General features: G+C 33.5%; 1 protein-coding gene across 1 annotated transcript in view; it reads right to left on the reverse strand.

Moving 5' to 3' along the window:
* Positions 1–6,862: 6,862 nt before the first annotated feature.
* The window catches only part of LOC111088093 (apolipoprotein D-like), a 12,533-nt gene continuing 3,415 nt past the window's right edge, over positions 6,863–15,980 (reverse strand). Inside the window, exons 2-4 of the mRNA XM_022397037.1 lie at positions 13,675–13,796; positions 9,998–10,080; positions 6,863–7,158 (exon numbers count right to left, since the gene is read on the reverse strand). Coding sequence (XP_022252745.1) covers positions 6,863–7,158; positions 9,998–10,080; positions 13,675–13,796 — 501 coding nt within the window. The remainder of the gene's footprint in view (positions 7,159–9,997; positions 10,081–13,674; positions 13,797–15,980) is intronic.

Below are 15,980 nucleotides of genomic sequence, written 5' to 3' on the forward strand. Positions count from 1 at the left end.
GGAGACAAGGAAGTCACGTGAGGGATAATAGGAGTAACCTTCCCAACAGGATTTTGTTTGAAGTACAGTCCTGTTCATAAGAGTTGGATATTAATAAAACAATTTTACTTTCTGTACTGCTTAAATCTCTCAGTGGATCAACGGTTTATTACGGGCTTCAAATGTTAAAATTCGGGGTGGTGACAGAGCGCAAATAGATATAAAAGATAATATATATTACCCCACTTTCGTAACACATGAATGAAGATTGTGTTCCTTTGATGTGTGTGTTACGTTGGATGACACTACAAGTTTTAATGCAATTGTGTAAGATATTATGTCCTGATTAATTAATCCCAGAAACAATTTGTTCTGATTGTTGTTCAATATTTGAAAAAAATTATAACATTTGGTAACGAGTGAAATATGTTGTTAACAGTTTTAAAACTGGACTGTGGAAACATGACGTATTATTTGTCAAACAGAATACATATATATTTACCGAATTACTCATTCAATAATACTATAGAAATAAATGTATTGTTATAAGTCAAACGAAATATATATATATATAGTCGCAAAATTAATCATTCAACAACACTGTGTAAACAAATTCATTCTTATTGGGCAAACAAAATAGGCATATATATATATTTTTTCGAAAAATTAATCATTAATTAATACTATTTATTTGCGTTAGCTTGAGAGATTGAAGAAAAAACTCCGTAGTATATTTCATGGTAAATTTGGTGTGATATGTATGTTGTAACAAATGTAATTCCCATTTGTTTAGGTTTTATGATCAAACATTAATGTAAGTTTCATTTCGTTCAAATAACCCCTTATTAAATAAAGCATTCACACACACAGTTAGTGCATTTACCTCATACATCAGAACATTTACAGCGCTACCTACATCCGTTTCATTTCTTGAAGTACGTGGAAGCATTACGAATGATAGACCTGGAATATTACGATTATGTGTACATACATACTTTTCACGTCCACCTTAGCTAAAATAAAATTTACAAAATCCACCTATTCACAAAAGTTACACAAACTAACGTGGTTTGCCGATTTCCTTAACACTTAATTATATAAAAATAATAATTTAACTATTTGTAGACGTTGCAGTGACTCATAGATGCTTATAATTACGTACTGTGAAAACACTAACTCTTCCATTGTCACATTTATATATTTACAACTCTCCCAGTGCCAGATGTGTGTTGTTGTTTTTTTTATAGCAAAGTCACATTGAGCTATCTGCTGCGTCCAGTGAGAGGAATCAGACCCTTGATTTTAGCATTGTAAATCCGAAGACTTACCACTGTACAACCGGTGAACTCCAGTGCCAGCTAAAAATACACGTGTTGTGTTATATAATTACTTAGCGTTGTAAGTCCATAAACTTACCGTTAACCTGATTGTTTTTTAGTCAAGCACACCGCTACACAATGGGCTATCTATGCTCAGTCCACCACGGACATCGAAACCCGGTTTCTAGCGTTATAAGTCTGCAGACACGCCGTTGGGGGGCTACCGCTGACCCACCGAGACAATATTATATAATTGAAATAATTATTCATGTATTTATTTCCAAAATTTGCAAATGAATATGAAACATTTGTTATTTTTGTTTATTAATTATAACATTGTTTATTCTCTTGCATACCTATTTCTTGGAACATTTTATAAATATCAAACGTTTCAAGGCTAAAATGAAGGTTAAACAATGTGGGTCAGTGTGTTACGGATGGATATATATGTGTCCGTTGTCAATGAAAGGGTCAAGATATATATAGAAATAAAAATATATAAGCTGTGGTACCCATCTTTTGTCCGAGGTGTGAACTTTAAAAAGTGGATATATGCCATGATAAATAACATAAAAATCCTAACTTTCACACAATATTTTATAACATAACCTATTATTACAGTATTACATATTAATAATAATAATATTACATATTATTATTAAAATATTATTACAGTAATCATTATTACCTCACCAAAGGTTTTGTATAAGCTTTAAGAACTCAATATGTATATACTTAAAACATGGTATACACTGTGTGATGGTCAGGGTGACTTTGTATTAAAAGGTATCAGTCAAGGTAGTGGCTGTAGGGATGTTTTCTGTTACCCGCTTTTAACATCCAGCTCTTAATGTCCTTCCACAGTGTTTCACGTGATTAATTAACAGACGGTCATTGGCCTGGTGCAGAAGATCCTACGGGGCGAAGTTGAAAAGTCACGGGTCAAAGTAGGAAATTGGTATAACTCAAGAAATGGCTCTTCATACCAGCCTTATGGTAGCTGTTGGAGTAGAAACTTCAGCTGAATCTATGTATTATTGCAATAGTGGCGGTCATTCTTTCATTATATTCCTCCATAAAGAGAGCTAGGGCACTCTCTGAGATATGTAAAACGCTTATGTGCCCTCGCCCACACTGTGTGTACGTTGTGTTACAGAAAATTTAATATTTTTTTCAGTGTCAGAACACGGTGCCATCTATGAATGTAATCAACGTTACCTTACGTCAAAGATAATAGATACTCAATAACAGCAATAATGAGGGTGGAGGGTGTTTTGAACTCCCATTTACATGCCCCTTCTTCCAAACTATCATCCCACAAACTTTGGTTGAGATTGGCCCAGCGACCTAGGAGTAGTGAGATAACGGACAAACAGACAGACACGCAGATTTTTTTGTGCTTTATATATATATAGATTTAATTACTAAAATATTCTGTTTTGGTGTAAGGACGTGGCGCCATCTGTGAATGTAGTTAAGGTTAAGATAATAATTGCTCAACAACAGCAATAATGAGGTGGAAGGGATTGTGAACCTCATTAATATGCTTTTGTTCCAGACTGTAATCCCACAATATTTGGTTGAGATTGGCCCAGCAACCTAGGAGTAGTTAGATAACAGACAGACAGACCTTTTTTCCCCCTTTATATATATTTATATTACAATGAGTGGTTATGTCTCTGCAATTACCCAATACTTGTTGATCAATATCATCCTTCCACAAATTCTGATTATACTTTCTATTAGAGTTACAGGATTTTTCTCTTTTCTTTGGGGGTGGGAGAGTGATGTTGGTGGGAAGGAGTTGTTGTTTTATATAATATGGGTCAAGGGTTGGCCCTGTGGTAAAACTTCGGACCTTGAGAGTGAAGTTTAATCTGTACGATACCATAACATATTTCCCGCATTTCGAGCTATGAGTGTGTTATAAGAGTGATAATCAATCTCTTATGGTGGATAGTAGGATGCTGCTTACTGTCTGTCTTCCCTCTGACTAGTTCAAAATTAGGAATGTTTCTATCTAGATAGACCATTTAGTTTTGTACGAAAATTTTTAAGACAAATAAGCAAGCATATTCTTTCAAATTAACTTTTGCTTTTAAATAAGATATATTTTTTTATTGGCTGAATCTCAATCTATTATAATAACCACCAAATGCTTTGGTTCTCCCATTAACCACTCTAGCTACGGAAAGCTATAGCAGGTCCTTATATCTTAGAAATAAATTTATATTTGTAATTATACGATTAAAGTACTAACTGTTATTTTACACCGATGTTTTAGGGGTTTTTTTTCAACAATCAAAACATGACTACAACTGGTGCTCATAATGAATAGGGCTGCAGGAAAACTGGCGGATTTTTTATTATTATTATTTAGAGTCTCTTGCAAAATCTGCTTCTTGAACCTAAAATTTAATACCTTCTCTTTTTGATATTTGTTTTTTCAATGTTTGTTAATTTCATGTTTGAACTTGAACATTTTTATTCCAATGAAATAGCTTGTTGGAGATTTTTTTTTAGTAGGACGGATCCATTAAAATTGGGTGGTGTTAGGCAACTGTCAGTAGTGTTTGTAATTCAAAGTAAAAATCAACGTTTCTCAAACAAAGAAATATCCTGAAGGAAACAAAACAATAGGTAGAACAATGACGTTTGGTGGTTCAAATTGGATATTGTAAAGTTTCGTTCACCTACAGCGATGTAAAGGCAACGTTTCAATCTGTTAAACAGATCTTCGTCAGATCAGTGTAGTTACCAAAGTCAAACCGTTTCAGTACTTTTTTAGGGCAGAATCCGGAGATGTGCAAACTGAATACCTCATCTATTTTACCTTGGTTAAGATAATAATTATGGTAGGAAAGCAGAACAAATCTGGTCTCCAAGTACCGAGACATACTGCATAAGGAAAACCTTATCAAGGAATACTTCTGAAGTAAGAACTTATCAAGACATTTTCGATGACGAGGAACCCACTTTGGGACTAATAATGGTTGGAGACAGCTAGAATGGGTAATGAAGAAAAACTTTAATATAAGTTTAACATAACAACAAATGTACAACGTTTCGACAAGGTTTTGTCATCATCAGGTTAAACTTATATTAAAATTTTTCTTCATTACCCATTCAAGCCGTCTCCAACCATTATTTATCAATACATACTTTAGAAGGAAGATCTTATCAAGGAATACTTCAGAAGTAAGAACTTATCAAGGAATACTTCAGAAGTAAGAACTTATCAAGGAATACTTCAGAATTCCTTCTGAAGCATGCCTTGATAAGTTCTTACTTCTGAAGTATTCCTTGATAAAGTCTTACTTCTGAAGCATTCCTTGATAATGTTTTCCTTCTGAAGTATGCCTTGATAATGTCTTCCTTCTGAAGTATGCCTTGATAATGTCTTCTTTCTGATATATGCCTTGATAATGTCTTCCTTCTGAATCATGCCTTGATAAGTTCTTACTTCTGAAGTATTCCTTGATAAGTTCTTACGACATTATCAAGGCATACTTCAGAAGGAAGACATTATCAAGGCATATATCAGAAGGAAGACATTATCAAGGCATACTTCAGAAGGAAGAACTTATCAAGGCATACATCAGAAGGAAAACCTTTAATTTTACATTCAAAATTACGCCAAGTATAGAAGAATGACACCCTATAAACAAATCAGTTACAAAAGTAAAAAGGAAAGTTTGTGTTTAAGTATTTAATAGCCTATTTTTTTACAATAAAAATACCCATCTACACAGTCAATAAAATATGCTTCATTCAACATTTCAATAAAGAAATAAATACTTAATGTAACATTTTTGTTACAAAAATCAACTAAGATAACAATTATTGTTTATTACTGATAATTAATTAGCCGCGGCATGATGGCTCATAGAATGGCTCTGAGTTTTTTGCAAGTACGAGATTTTAACTCATAGTTCCATTTCTTGATCGATTTGAGATCTAATTACAGCCGCAGCTATTGAGGATTTCCTCTTGTTCGGTTTTGAAAAATTAATTTCAAAAAAGTTAATAAAAACGGGAACATATCATCAATATTCAGCTTGTTTTTTTTGTTATATACATACTATGAAACTACTTATAAAATTAACAAATTTATACTCGTAGAACTGACTGAGACAAATTACAAATTAAAAAAGAACTTGGATTTAACAATTTGGCTTGGTTTGCTCACAGGCTTAACTGTATTCATTTCACACAAAGTTAACATGAGAATACTTGCAGTTCCTAATTTCCATCAGAGTCAAAACATGATACCTGAAACGTTTATAAGAACATGCATGTATAATCAACAAGAAAATACTTCGAGTTTCTGATTTCTATCAGAGACAAAACATGATGCCTGAAACGTTTATTAGAACATATAGTCAACAAGAGAATACTTCGAGTTTCTGATTTCCACCAGAGACAAAATATGATGCCTGAAAAGTGTATTAGAATTAGAGATGCATCTACATTTCACTTGGCTTAATTAGCTAGAATAACCTAGTTGAAAATTGGATCAGTGATGTATACAAATTATTCATTGTTTAATTAGCTAGTTAAAAAATTGGATCAGTAGTACATGAAAGTCAGTCCTAGTTTAGTTAAATGTAGTTAAAAGCTGAAACAGTTCTGTATCAAAGTCACTGCTAGTTTAATTAATTAGTTAAAAATTGAGTCACTTTTGTACCAAAGTCACTCCTTTTTAAGAACACTATTAAACATTGGAACGTATGTGTTTTATTTGCTGGTTATAAGAAAATACTAAAACGGTACATTCCATCAGCAAAATAAGCTAAATAAAGTTTTATAAACTCAACGATAAACTAACGTCCTCGAAATTAAATAAAGATAAAACCCGTACTATAGTAGTTTCTAACCAGAGACCAGTTACATTTAACACATCAGTCGAGCTAATAACAAATGGATCTGTTCTGAAACGTTATAAATGAATAACGTGTTTCTTGATGTAATATGAGGACGTATTGAGCTAACTCAAACAATAATAAATAATTCATTAAACTTTGTGTAAACTTCTACGGCAGCTAACTAGAGTTGATTCATTTCCTAACAATGTGAAAGACAAGATTAATTGTTGTACAAATAAATAAATAAATTCGTGGATAATACAAGATAACAACAAATTATGTCCTCAGTTTGGAAATGATGTTGCACGTTTAAATATCAACTGGGAAGTTAAACATTGTCTATGCTGGTGGCGACACCTGTCTGTGTACATAACCCAGAGGTGCCTTTGTTTATAGATTTGTACTTTAAAAAAAACCGGATTAAACCTAACCACAAACTAGAGTTAAGGTTACAAAGCAGCTACAGTCACTTCAAATTTAAGTTTGAGGTTATTTAATGAAATCAAGATTATAAATACTTGTGAGATAAGCCTAAATTTCGTAAGCCTATAAATTATTTGTAGAATTTCAAGAAGGATGACAGATAAAAAGTGACCTCAAAATTTCCTTTTTCGGAACATAAATTACACTGGTTTTACAAAGTTTGAGATATGTCTTTTTTTTTCTTGTTTCTCTATAAATTAATTTTTTCTTGTTTCTCTATAAATTAAATAAACGGTCTACGAAGTTCGTGAAGGACAAGCTTAGTGTCGGCCTTTCTTCTGTGTGGTCGCAATTTTTTTGACTTATATACACTAGCCTCCCGGGTTCTAGGTTAAAATCGTGCAGAAAATTCTCGATGATATTAATGACGTTGTGGTCGAGACTAGATTGGCGACTTAGAATTTCTAGGCTGTGAAGATGACCAAAAAACAGATTGCGGCATGTCCAAGTGATTGCAACATTATCGTAGTCGGTTCCTAGTACCCAGTAGTCTAACGTGGGCCTCATGATATCTGTAATAACACAAAATATTTACATATTTCAAACATCAATTGAACTGGAAAAATGTAATAATAAAACATTGATGGCCTAGATAGAAAGTGGCTAGCCAACGGCACCCACCACTAATTCTTGGCTATCAATACAAAATTAGGTATGACTATACGCAGATAGCCCTTGTACTGTTTCTATGAAAATTATAAATATACCTGCAGAACTTGGACGAGTTTTGTTTTAGACTTTAGTTTTAAATAATTTGACCACGTTATTATAATTTTAATTCTCGACACTCTTTTGCTAAGATTCATACGAATATCTTCTGTTTGATGAGGAAATGTTCATCAAATTTTGGCATGGCCTGGTGGTTAGGGTTGCGGGTTCGAATCCCATCACCGAACATGCTCGCCCTTTTAGTCGTGGGAGTGTTATACTGTGAAGTTCACTCCCACTCTTCGTGAGTAATGGAAAAGCCCATTAGTTGGCGGGAGGTGTTCACTATTCTACACTTCCAAAGTAGTGACAGATATTCCTCAAGTAATTAGTTCTGGGCGAAATTTAATTAACAACTTTTCAGTTTACTTCTTTGTTTACGCACTAAGTTGCGTTCAGACAAATATGGGATAAGCCTAACTGGAGTCAACAATATTCCCTTTAACGAAACGCTTTACATCCAGATTTCACGATAACAACTGAGAAAGAAGCCTTCCATCCGGTAGACAAATTTCTTGGAGTTCGAATAACGAGATGTTGGTGCAGTTAATGGTATCAGTATTCACCTGATGTATTTAGGCTATTTAAAAATTTAAATTCAAGTGGTCGTGAACATACAGAAAGATATGAGAGTCCAAGGTTCCTTTTACCGTAAAGAAGAGGGTGAACTAGATTACTATAAGGACCACTTTAGCCCTGGAACGAATGACTTTAAGTGGAAAAAAGTCTAGTTTTTACACCTTAAAGTGGATGATCCGGTTTAGTTTTCTAAGAAAATGGCATTCAGGTACACTTTTCTCTTTGTCTATTTTGTATTTATACTATCAATTAATACAGCTGTACAAAACTGTTAGCGATTTCTGTATTACTAGGTGGCGTTTGTTCTAAAGCACAAACTTACTCAGTGGGTTTTCTATTCTCTGCCCACCGCAGATATCGAAACCCGATTTTTAGAGTTTACAAGCTCACTGATTTATTGCTGAATTATCGGGGTGCGTCTCGTAAAAGTCAAAATTATTTTATTTTTGGTACTTATACTTTCTGTTTATTTCATTGTTTGTTATAAAGCATAACCTGTGCTCTGTCCATTGCGGGTATCGAAACTCGATATTTAGCGTGAAAAGCCTTCAGACTTACTGCTGAGCCAACAAGGGAAAATCATTTCAAAATGCGTATTGTTTCATGTCACGTAAATGACATTTAACTTAAGAATTTAAAAACATACATATCAGATCTCCATAACAGTAACATAACAGAAAGTAATCACGATGACATTAAAATAAAAACTGTAAGTTTTAGGCTTAAAAGATTCATAAGGGAGATGTTTTCGTTGTTATTTTAGCGCAAAACTACACAGTGGTCTATCTGCGTTCTGTTCATCGCAAAGAATCGAACCACGGATTTCACTTTGAAAGTCCGTGAATTTACTACTGACCCACCGAAGGGAATTAAAATCGCTGGCAAAATTCATTTTAACTCATGACTTTTAATTTAAAATAATGATTAGACTGTGGTGAGCTCTAGAGTTAGGCTTAGTGTAGTTCTGATTTTTTTTTAATCAGTGACTTGTACAAATGACAACTTGAAAGCATGCTAACAAAGGGATATTTTAATGGAAATATCCAGTGACCTGAATATTATAAGAAAACTCTACATACAGCAGAGCCTCAATGAAGCTACATTTTCTTTAGCACGCGTGGTTATTATGCAATCTTTATATTTTTATTTCGCTTAATTTTGTAAGTGTATAAGCCTACATCCTATGCCTTTTTATCGTTTGGCTAGTGATGACATAAATACTTGCCATGCGTCCATATGACACTAGTGTTAATTGTCACACTCATTTTTGTAAACGGTCAGTACGGATTCACACAGGACAGAAACATTCAACTCCGCCATTTTTGATATTCGTAAATTGTCTTTGTTTGTTGTTAAGTACAAAGCAACACAATGCGTTATTTGGTAATAAGACTTTCCACTGAGCCACTGGGTGAATGAGTGTGTGTGTGGGGTGCGGGTTAAAACGTTTATCCGTAAAGGTGTGGCAATTCAAGTGATTTCTCCACTTTGTCTTAGTAAGTTAGGCTTAAGAAATATGAGTCCTTTAGAAAAATGGGTGATTGGTGTGTAGTAATAATGAATTCAATTATTCGGAGATTCGCGTGAACACGGACAGCCAACTGTGCAGCTTTAAGCAGAAAAAAAAAATCCTACTGCTACCTTATATGTATATACCGGTATCACATTATATATATATATATATATAGGTATTATTATCAGGAGCCTTCGTTTTGTACAGCTCGACTCGCAATCTGAGGGTCGCGGGTTCGAATCCCCGTCACACCAAACATGTTCGCCCTTTCAGCCGTGGGGGCGTTCTAATGTGACGGTCAATCCCACTATTCGTTGGTAAAAGAGTAGCCCAAGAGTTGGCGGTGGGTGGTGATGACTAGCTACCTTCCCTCTAGTCTTACACTGCTAAATTAGGGGCGGCTAGCGCAGATAGCCCTCGTGTAGCTTTGCGCGAAATTCAAAACAAACAAACAATATAGCTATATTATTACATCACATTAGTTACATCTGTTTTAAATAGACTACTGTGGTATATTCTTCCGATTATATTTTATTCCAACAAAAACTTACTAAAGGGGCGTTTCAACGCCATCTTGGCTGGTTCTCCTGATGGAATTTCTAATTCTCTAGAACTCTCGCCCAACACGGGGAGTCTGAAACGACAAAAAAAAAGTATCTTATTATTTGAAAATATTTCTGTCACTAAAGGTGTTTTTATTTTGTAATTAGTTGACGAATATTTATTAAAAAACAACTCAGATTTTCTTGAATAAGGCAGTGACTACATTCTAGTGAGAAAAAGAAACACACAGTAGTTATCAAATATGGAATCAACGCCATAACTTAACTGTTACTTCTTGATAAAAAAAAATACGCAAAGATCATGAGTTTTGTTATAAATTCGTTTTTTGTCTCATGATTTTCAAATGTGTCATAAAACAAAGAATTGAATCACAAGACATAAAATAATTATACAAAAATAATAGTTTGTATTATTAGAAACTTATATTAAGGTTTACTTAAAACTGATTTTTTTTATTATGAACTGCACCTTTTGCGCTCGTGAGTTAAACGGCCAGGTCAAAGAATATTTTGTACTATTGCACGTACTCGAACTCAGAGCACTACTATAAGGCCAACCCAGGGCCGAATATAAAAATTTGTGTGTTTGTTTATAATTAAGAACAAAGCTATAAAACAGGCTATCTGTGCTATGCCCATCACAGGTATCGAAACCCGGTTTTTAGCGTTATAAACCTTCATATTTACCGCTGAGCCACTGGGGCGATAATCAAAATAAAAATCATAAAAGCAACGAAAAATAAAAAGACAGTTTAAGACGTTTAAGATATCAGCAGAAGTCTACTGAGTTCGATAACTTTTAGAAATTCGCATGAAGTGACAGAAAGACGAATACAACTGATATTTTAATAAAATCAGTTTTAGTTTTATATTAGGATAACTATAAAAACTGACAGAGTTTGATAATCTAAAGTTAGTATAGTAAAACACAAATAAAGATTTCACGTTATTTAGATTTTTTTCTTTTGCAAGATTAATTATCATAGTAGATAATCAAAAAAATATCAGAAAGGAAACGATTAACAAAAGAAAAATTGATAATTAACAAATAAATTAGGTTTGTTAAAATATAGTTTTGTTGTGTTACTAAGTCTTAGATCTATGAAATTTTAAAATAATAAAATACCTGAAAATTCAAAAAAAAATACAAATAAAATGCGCAAGTTCGTCTTTCTTGGGATTTTTATGCTTAAATCAGAAGTTTCAACATAATGAACGAACTTTAAAACTAAGAATAACAAGCTAGGCATGACAGTGGTCTTCTTAGGACTTCATTGCAAAGTCGGCTAATGTTCAATAAAGTTCCAATATCCAAAATGATGATTAAAGTAGAAAATAAAATGTGGATCTGGAAATCTGTCACAATTTAGTTAGTGGTTTATGCTGTGTTTCGAAATTGTTGTTTAAATAATTGAACACACACAAAATAATTTGTACTCTAATAACTTACATGAAGTTCACTTTCGTTTTAAGGTTAGCTATCAAAAGAAACTGTATTGTGGGTTAGAATCTCTATAACTAGAATTTCAGTTCTGTTAGAATACTCATAAAAATTATATTTGGGTTCTTTTAGAATCAACATAAAACTAGAATTTCGGTTCTGTTAGAATCTACATAAAACTGTAGTTTCGGTTCTAACAGAACCAAAACTACAGTTTTTATGTAGATTCTAACAGAACCTCCATAAAATTGAAATATGTATTTTTAAGATTCTCATAAAACTAGGGGTTTATTATAATTTTCCCAGAAGTTTACTATACTTCAAAATCTCCTTTTTGCATCAACAAAGAGCTGCTTAGCCTGACATCCATTAGGTAACCACAAGAGGCCATTAAAAGATTAATTGAGGTATTGTCGTTAGCACATTATTATTGGTAGAAAGAATTCACGGCATCTCATTGATTTTCTAGCACTCTGTAGATGGCACTAGTAGCCTTAGTGAACAAGCATTTATAACATTTTGTTTCACCCTTGCAGAGAAATAAAATAAAAGACAGTGTGAGCCACGATAATTCTAATTCCGTCGTAAGGTCTACATTATGTCATTACTCCGAGATAGGTTGCTGCTACTGAGTAGTAACAAAATATATATGACTTTCAAATGAATCATTTAGCTTTTTGAGAATATGATACGATAAGTATCAGTCGTCTAAATTGTTGGTTTTACCTCGATGAACTGACCCAGATCCGTGATTACATAACAGTTTCACAGGACGAGCGACCGGAAAAAAATTATTTTTTTTAACTTACGCACTCCCAGGATATACACATGCTTATCAGCTCAAGTACTTCTCACGTGGAACATTGAAAAAAATAATGAATTTGGCCTGCTGTGTGAATGGAAGTTAAATCCTATGAAGGATTAGAGTTGTTGTCGCACAGCGCCCTCTTTCGTTGGTACGTTGAACTTAAAGTAATTGTTCTGTTATATTCAAACATTAATTCATATATATATATATAGGTATATATATATTTTGAAGAAACATTATTATAGAAAATACACAATAAATTACTAGAATATAGAATATTTATGATATTTTAGTTCCACTGGCGAAATGTCAGCTCTCTTGAATTTTCACAACTCATTATAAACTGATTGTATAAATCTTGCACTTATTTTCTTGTTACATCTCTGAATATTTCTTCATTTTATCTACTCATGTAAAAAAAAAGGTCTGTAGGTTTATCATTGACTGAAAAAAATATTCATTTCTCACGATAAATTAAAAACATACATTGTTTCATATTAAGTAAAATAAATCTTTAATTACAAAAACAAAAGTTGTACAAACGGATCTTATAGGTCTGAGTATTACTCAATGTGTGACACATTCGTTTGTTCTAGGGTTACGACGATTAATCGTTTTCATAAAATTAAATAAGATAACAATCGATTACTTTCCATGATTAAGATATGAAATTAGTTCAAAACTAATAAGTAGAGACAATACAGCAATCATACTGTACCCTTTTTAGAAACAACATATCTGTGTGTATCTATCCTTGATTTCGAGGGTAATTTGTGAACGGCTGTTAAAAATGGAACCCAGCATGTATGACTCACATCTGTTGTAAGTCACGTGACACATAATAATTACCGTAATTCCTTCATATAATTAGATAATTAATTCTTTAAGAGTTTGTTTGTGTGTTCAGGGACAAGCTTTCGCGTTCAAACAAAATTATTCTTTCTATTTCTGATTAGAAACAATTACCGATTTTATGATTCTGAAATCGATTTCCGTGAGGAATCGCATCGTATTCGATTATGCGAGCAATAGTCATAGGCCTAATTTCGATGACAAGGAACCCACTTTGAAACTAATAATGGTTGGAGACAGCTTGAATGGGTAATATAGAAAAACTTTAATATAAGTTTAACATAACGGCAAATGTACAACATTTCGACAAGGTTAAAGGTTTGTTCAACTTATATTAAAGTTTTTCTTCATTACCCGTTCAAGTCGTCTCCAACAATTATTAGTCACAGGCTTAGTTTGTAAGAAGTATCCAGTGAGGGCTAATACATAAATTCTTTCTTTTTTGCAATTTTCCTTGTTCTAACATAAGAGCTGCAAGTATTCTGCACGACATTTTCTATATAGTTACAAAAACTTGAGAAAAACCTGATATAAAATTTAATTCAAATTAACAGTTCTACTTACCCTGCGATAGTGCTGCCAATTTGGGATAAGTAAAATCGCCCATTTGGTGCACGTGACACTTGGCGTTGAAGACAAGTACCTGACGTCAAGTGTGATTGGATGACATACCACTTCCCCAAGAACTACAACAATCATAAATAAAATCAATTATAGGATTTATTCTACTGGAAAATATATAATACATTCAAAGTTGCTATAACCTGTGACGCTGAACAACGTACTGAAGCCTGGCTTTGTGTAAACTATGATAACTCGAGATAAACCATCTAAGTTCTTAAGATATATTATTTATCTTATCTGAGCAGTTTTTAGGTTTTGTTATTATTATTATTTTTTACAAGAGTCATCTCAACGATTGTTTAACAAAGTAATATGTATACTTTTTCAGTAAAATGGCGCTGAAAGCCTGAGATATATGTCCAATATAATATAGTGGGGTACGAGGTGGGATAAGATCATTTCCATTTTCTATAAAAACTACCTAGAGTTAGCAGTTTTCGAACAATGCACGGCGGCAGTCTCTTAACTCCCTAGGCCTGGCATGGCCAGGTGGTTAGGGCGTTCGACTCGCAATCTCGAGGTTGCTGGTTCGAATCCCCGTCCCACCAAACATGCTCGCCCTTTCAGCCCGATGCTTATAATGTTACGGTCAATCCCACTATTTGTTGGTAAAATAGTAACCCAATAGTTAGCGATCGGTGGTGATGACTAGCTGCCTTCTTTCACTGCTAAATTAGGGATGGCTAGCGCAGATAACCCTCGTGTAGCTTTGCGCGAAATTCAGACTAAACTTAACTCTATTTCTTCTGCCACTTTTTAAGCAAATTTAATACTAGAAAAATAAAAACCATATAGTCAAGCTTAAAGCACAGGTGTCGTTTTAAAAATGTGTTTTTATCATTGGCAGTCTCTGAATAGATCACAATTATAGAAAAACAACCCAAGCAACTCATATGGTGCATATATTTACAGACAAAAAATGTGTTTTTAATACGGTGGGTGGTGTTGAATAGCTACCTTCTCTCTAGTCTATCACTTCAAAATTACGGACGGCTGGCGCAGTTAGTAAATCTGGCGAAGCTTTGTGCAAAATTCAAAAACAAACAATCTGTTACGCCTCCGTTCGTTAGTTTGTTTCCCGTATAATTTCTTTCCGAAGAAACTTTAGCGATACAAGTCCTTTCTTAAATAAAACTGGTTTATTCTTTCTGAATACAACTTTGCATTACACTTAATTTCCACAGTCGCGCTATAACAAACGCTATAATTCACAACGAACGTCACGTGCTCGACTCAACTGTCTGCAGTTCAATTACACATTACATTGTTGCAGTCACTTCTTACCGGTCTTATATATACAAGAATACCGCATATCTAGTAACCTCTCGAGGCTTCAGGAAGGGACGTGAACGTTCGAGTATATGACGTGTTACTAGCGTCACGTGACCCCCGCTGTCGTAACAAAACAAATACTGCGTTTGCTTACTAAATATAATAAATAGATACCCTAGTACTTGGTGGTTGTCACCACATTCGATAGCGCTGGAGTTCATAATTAGTGATGGAACTTTTATTTTTATTTCTGCGTCTAGTGGGAATTGATATTTAAACATAGTAGCATTACGTCACAGAACGTGCTATAACACTTCTCAGAAACATAAAAAAACGTAGTTTAAAAATACTGTACATAATATGATAAGACCTAAATCTAAATTTTTGGAGAATATTCCAAAAGATTATGAGAATAAAGATACTCCTCTTTTTGTTTCCTTCACCGTTTTAATTGGTAATTTGTTTGTTTGTTTGTTTGTTGATAATCACAAAGTTACACAATGAGCTATCTGTGCTGTGACCAGCACGAGTATCGAAACCCAGTTTTTAGCTGTGTGAGCCTTACCGCTGAGCCACTGAATGGGGGTGAGGGTTAAAACATTATTAATGTTAATCTCATTCAATATGTAATAATATTCAACTCGAATAGTTATTTTATTTAATAATCCATAACGCAAATTTTGTTTTACATAATATGTTTTTGAAAAATAACCGAAAACTCAATACTGTTTGGAAATTTGAAATAAATACATCTCAAAGTTTATATTATTTTCCTTTTAAATATTAAAGTCATTCCAATAGAGAAAGAAAAATAATAATTGTGTAAAACACATAACAAACAGAAATGTCCTGCTGAAATGTTTGTTGCTATTGTTACTCCACAACGTTATTACCTGCTTGCACAATTTTATTGTGACAACGTTAGATTTGAAAGCTGATTTTGAGTTATCAGTGTTAGCTTGTTTGTTTGTTTG

Source organism: Limulus polyphemus, unplaced genomic scaffold, assembly GCF_000517525.1.
Source record: "Limulus polyphemus unplaced genomic scaffold, Limulus_polyphemus-2.1.2 Scaffold3106, whole genome shotgun sequence".
NCBI classification, from domain to species: Eukaryota; Metazoa; Arthropoda; class Merostomata; order Xiphosura; family Limulidae; genus Limulus; species Limulus polyphemus.